General features: G+C 34.0%; 1 protein-coding gene across 1 annotated transcript in view; it reads right to left on the reverse strand.

Moving 5' to 3' along the window:
- The window catches only part of rudimentary (carbamoyl-phosphate synthetase 2, aspartate transcarbamylase, and dihydroorotase rudimentary), a 21,949-nt gene extending 18,068 nt beyond the window's left edge, over positions 1–3,881 (reverse strand). The window contains 8 exon segments of the mRNA XM_073087854.1: positions 52–170; positions 1,079–1,300; positions 1,505–1,682; positions 1,873–1,967; positions 2,049–2,112; positions 2,226–2,376; positions 2,869–3,023; positions 3,689–3,881. Coding sequence (XP_072943955.1) covers positions 52–170; positions 1,079–1,300; positions 1,505–1,682; positions 1,873–1,967; positions 2,049–2,112; positions 2,226–2,376; positions 2,869–3,023; positions 3,689–3,865 — 1,161 coding nt within the window. The 5' untranslated portion in view covers positions 3,866–3,881.
- Positions 3,882–6,000: the final 2,119 nt, after the last annotated feature.

Genomic DNA, 6,000 nt, shown 5'->3' on the forward strand with positions numbered 1-6,000 from the left:
AATTTTAACATTATTAGACGTTAGGTACCTAATCATTACAACCTTACTCACTTTAATCATTGCGTCACGAATAGCGTAGTATTTAGGAGTTGGATCCCCAGCTTCTGAGAGCGGAGCATCATAGTCGTAAGATGTTATATCAGGAAGATATTTCGAAAAGTAATTCGCACCTAAAATTCAAATAATGATAACATATGTTTTAATTGCAAAGGAACATAGTGGCAAAAAGTAATTCGTGCATGGAATCTACTAGAGGTTAAGGGGTCATTGTCGGATAAAAATAAGTACATTTGTTATCCACCCTAAATTGATTATTGGTTTGTCCCAATACACGTTCCCGCCAGTGTTGGCAACCTGGGAGATGGCGTTGATCGTACCAGGGGCGTAAAATTATCGTATCTGCCGAAAAATTATCGTACATTTCATAAGAACGCGGGCGCGAGTAGAGATGTGCCGAGTGAGGTCGACTCGTGGTGGCGTTTTTTTTTTTTTTTTTTTTTTTTTTTGCTCTTCCGTGCTATTGTTGTTTGTTTATTGTTGTACTCGAGTACTTTAGAATCTCGAATACAAAAAATGGCCGCCTCGGCACATCATTAGGCGCGATGCACGCGTTCTTATGAAATGTACGATAATGTTTCGGCAGATACGGTAATAAAAAAAATTTTTTTATTCATAAATCGCCCTTTTTTCGAAAAAATTATCAATTAAAGGCATATATATAATACGTTTATGAATTCATTAAAACAGTTTCCCAAAAAGTTTCAAGTAGCCAATTATCGTACATTTGCGTACGATAATGACTCGCTATCGTACATCGTACGGTGGTATCAAATTATCGTACATGTACGATAATTATCGTACGGTTGGGAACACTGGTTCCCGCACGTATATAATAAATAATGAAGATGGTGTAGCTCCAGCTCCATCCCAAACAGAGACAGGCTCTGACGAAGGCGAATACGTGCCACGCCGGTCTCAAACACTATGCTAATTCAAGCATACGATTAAGATATCCTTGCGGATGGAAGCGCAATAAGTTTCTACAAAAGATTTTTTCAATCAAAAAAGGCGTACGCACCAGCCGTCGCCTCAAAGTTAGTTCCTCCAAAGAACATGTAGAAATTAAAGTTTACATTATTCTTGAGCATGTCACGTAGAGTGTAGACAACAGAGTCAGTTGATACTTGCTGGATGTTCTCGCCCCAGTGAGTAAGCCAGCCTGGGTAGAACTCTGCATTCATCAGTGGTCCATTAGGCATATACGCTCGCAGACCTTTAATAGTATCTAATACACTGGTAACTGTCAAGAAAAAGATTTATCATTATTATTAGTTGCACCAACAAGAAATAAGACAATCAATAATCAGTTCAGTAAGAGTCGTATTTAATGTTGTATATTTTTCTGTTTTATTTGTTGTAGAAAACATTATATCTACCTAGATGAGTACAATGCAACTTCTTCTTGAAATGTTTAACCTTTAAACAATTAGTATTTGGTACATACCGCTTCCGAAGTTGATAGTAGTGAGGGCTCCATCAATGGCACCGTCGTAGATCATGGACCTATATGTACCATCGGCTGTGTACAGCAGAGCGTTGTTGCCAACATGTGCCTTAATCATATCTCGAATCTGCCCCATGTACGCTTTGTCAGCGCCGAAACTGCCATACTCATTTTCAACCTAAATTAATCCGATAAATAATGTTTTTATACAGTTGGCATTACAGAAAATAAATACGTCACAATAATTTTAGAAGACAGAAAAGACAGCGAGCTTGAAGGTGGAAACCCATTCATACCTTGCAAGTAAAATTCTACGAAAATCTATGCATAATTTCTTAGTACTGTAGAAGTATATGCAGAGCTCTTACCTGCACTAGGATAATTGGTCCGCCATTTCCGATTAATAAGGGCTTAACATGAGTAAAAAGTTTCTCCATCCAAATTCTGGATTCTGTTATGAAATCTAAAAATAGAGACAATTATTTTTTTCGTCAAAATTAATTGACTGTTTTATCACTTACACTAAAATATGCATTATGATTACCTTCGTCAGTTGTACGTAATTTAATATTAGGATATTTGGTGAGAAGCCAATAAGGAAACCCGCCCTGAAATATAATATTTTATTGTAAAAATTACATTGCTCTAATTAAATACGTTTTATCCAATAGTATCTTGACTCTCGTATAGTTATTAATATTAAATCACAAATTAGCCTTACCAAATCTCTTTCAGCACATATATACGGTCCTGGTCGCAGTAAAACATATAAACCTTCTTCGGCTGCAGTTTGTATGAATTTCACAATATCATGATCACCTTTGAAGAGTAGCATTCCTTCTTCTGGCTGGTGAAAACTCCATTCTACGTAACTGTGAATAGAAAATATTAATTAAACAGCATTGACAGTACAGTAGTTATTAGGTATTTTTTTTTCTTATTTTAAACTATAATTTACCTTACCTATTTGAAAGGTAACACTTTCTCGAGAACATAAAGATCATCATCTCGTAAGTAGTTTTAAGTACTTGTAAATTGATTTCTTTAAACAGTTAGTAATTAGCATCTTTAGTATTTCTAAAGTCTCTAAGTAGTTGGACTGGGCCAAAGAATAAACTGTAGAGCGCAATGGTCTTGTTTGAATCTTCTGTGGTCACTGCTGCCTCTGGACGTCTGCTACCAACTCCATATAGAAAAGTTCTACTTGAACCAAATCACATATGCGGTTGCCAATCCTCAGGAATAAGATGATTGCCTCATATTATTATGTAAGTCCTCCTTCTATAGACTTGTTAAAATAAATATAAATAAATAAATGGTAACTGTAAATAAATAAAATGGTAATGTAAATAAATGGTACAAACGTTGATACAGCGTTAAGTCCCGCTGCCTTCAGTTTCTGCAAACGGTCTCGCCAGTACTCCCAAGGAAGTCTGAAGTAGTGAAGAGACCCGGAATAAATTTTCAGCGGTTTCCCATCCAATATAAACTCGTCGCCCACTATACTGATGTTGTGAGTCTGTAAATATAATGTTTTTATTGTATCATACTATTAAAGTACAGACTAGGATATTTTATGGGAGAACATATTTTACTAGTAAGTATGTTACGCAGCTTCTTTTTGGTCGATTACTTATGACTGAGGGTCGTCCCGTTACGACCATCAAGAACAGCCTTGTCTATGATGGTCTTTCATGTAGTGCGATTCTGTGCTATTTCTATGGTAGACTGTGGTGTTGCTGGTTTTCTTAACAACATCCGTACATCGAGTTGGTGATCTCCCTCTGCAACGCTTTCCAGCCACTTGACCAACGACCATCAACTTCTCTATGTTACGCAGCACCCTATTGTAATATGACAATTTTGATCATTGCAGCAAGCAGCTAGAATATACAACCAGTAGTACCACAGTAAGTGATTTTTATTCTATCACGCAGATATGTGCGAGTATGTGGTTCTGATCCGCATGCGTGGCACTCACCTTCTATAGTTAAACGGCCATGACCCGCGTGACAGGAAAGATACCCTACTACAAGTGTGCAACTGCGGATATCGTATATTATCTCTAGGCAAGAGAAAATTGTTAGTAGTATTTAGATTGATTTTACTTATTTATTCGTTAGAATACATTATTTACATTACATACACTCAACGTACATTTTACCTAATTAGGAAAATACGTACATTAAATTTTACCTCGGGACTTTTGTCAGCTAGTTGCGAATTCCATTCCGTGTCTTTAACTTGTATTACGACGGGATCAGAATTGCTCTTATTTAGATCTCCTTGAACTACTGTTTGTGGAATTAAAACAAAAAACCAAACGAGAAATACTGCATTTTCTCTTCTTAGGAGCTGCATCTTATATCTTCTAACCCTGAAACATTACGACCGCGTATAATCATAAAATTAAATATGAAATACCTAAGTGGTATATTTTTAACTTAGTGTATGAATTGAGAATAATACTGATACATATTATACAATCAATAAATAATTGTAGGCATCTAATAATATTAATAATGTCGTAAATACTTTATCTTTATAACGAGTTATTAATATTTATTATTTAATTATATTTTAAGACGACAATCGCTCTTATGTTAGATGATGTTTAGCATTATGATATTTTAAAGAATTTTGAAGCTAAAGTTGACGTATTGTTAATTATGAAAAATAACTGATAAAATTAAATTGTACGAAAGTTGGACATGAAACTACTACATAATTATTAACAATATCTATTAGGCTTACATTTAATGTATTCAGATTTAAACTTATTGTAAAGCGTATTTAATAGTGATGGACTTAACATATAATGTAGTTTCATTTATGTAGGTATAGCGTGCTACCTATAATACTGATTGTACACACAACTTGCAGAAACTATGAAAGACTTGGATATCGATTAGTCTCTTACGCAATAAAGGAAGATCATTGAAATAGTCAGTCTCGTGTAAACAAAGGACCTATGTATATAAGTATATATTTACAGCGAGCATAAATTGTTATATTAATGACATCGTAGATGTGGAACTGGGATGTAATAAATGAAATAAAATACCTTTTATTTAAAGTTTGAAATAACAAGCCTTAATAATCCATCTTCTCTTCGTATACGGGTATAATGATTGTGGGATGAACAACTCATTTTTTAATAATAAATTATATTAATAATTGAGTTATATGATGTTAATGGCATATACCTTGCCGTTTATTTATTTTAATACTCATGTGAATTTATATGTTAATGATTTCCCTATTATTATCAAACAGTTGATAACGAATGTAAAGTCTGGTTTACAGGACATATGAAACATGTACCTATATTTTAGGATAAAATACCACCAGACGTTGAATATTATATCATTGTACTAGCTAGCAGTTATTCGCGACGTTAATAGCGCAATATTAAAAAAATATCGATCCACGAAAGATATGCTAGAATCTTTGAGGGTCGACACTGAAGAGGCCATCGCTACACCTATTTCTGCTTTATTTTGTAATATTAAAGGTCGCGGTATTCTGGTTCACAGGGCGTGCTAAGGGAGAAACACTAAACGCGGATTACAATTAGGGTTGCCACCCGTACTTTATAATAAAGTATTGTACGTTATTTCAGGTAATTGTACTCTATACTTTATGAGAACAATAAAGTACACGAAAATACTTTTATTTCGCATGATTTGATTTAAAAGTTCAGTCGTTAGTATTTTTTCTTTAAACGACATTTATCGATTGGGGCTGAATCGATGTCGTCACTCGCCAGCGCGACATCCCTTAACTTAAAATATATTAATAGAGAAAAATAAAGTGTACTTTATTTTGATACTATGTACTTTTTTTTTCCTTACCTATAATAATCAATATACTTTATCTGTAGAAAAAAAGGTGGCAACCCTAATTACAATTGAGTCCACAGAAATAGCAAGTAGCAACGCAACGGTGGTCAACATGCCGGTCAACAAGTTGCGACGCAGTCGTTTTACTCCTCAAGCTTAAAAAAGCGGTGGTACGTTATTTTCCACAAGCTAATGTTTAAATTACAATATTTTTAGTCATAATATATACGTATCACGAGTTGAACGGACAAATAAAATTCAAATTGTCTGTGATATCGACACGTTCTATGCTCCTATTTTTTTATTCTTATTTGTAAACTCCGATATAATATTATCTATCATTGTATCATACCAGAATTAAATTCTTAGACCGTTAAATTTTATTTATTTTTTTATCTGAATGTCAGCTTAAAACCCTTAAAATACTTAGGGTTTTTGGGTATAAAGTATGTATTGTAATAACGTTATGATAAATGTCGACAAAGAATCATCTTTATCATGTTAAGCATAACAAAATTACATTCGTTATATCCATTATACGAAATATATTCATTGAATCTGACTAGACTATGAGATTTTTGAGTTTATTAACATGATTACCTTGAGACTTATATTGTTGTACGATCTCGACTATTTGACCTCATATACTGCAAT

Source organism: Epargyreus clarus, unplaced genomic scaffold, assembly GCF_041222505.1.
Source record: "Epargyreus clarus isolate Ecla_fem2 unplaced genomic scaffold, WU_Ecla_fem_2.2 ptg000026l, whole genome shotgun sequence".
NCBI lineage: Eukaryota > Metazoa > Arthropoda > Insecta > Lepidoptera > Hesperiidae > Epargyreus > Epargyreus clarus.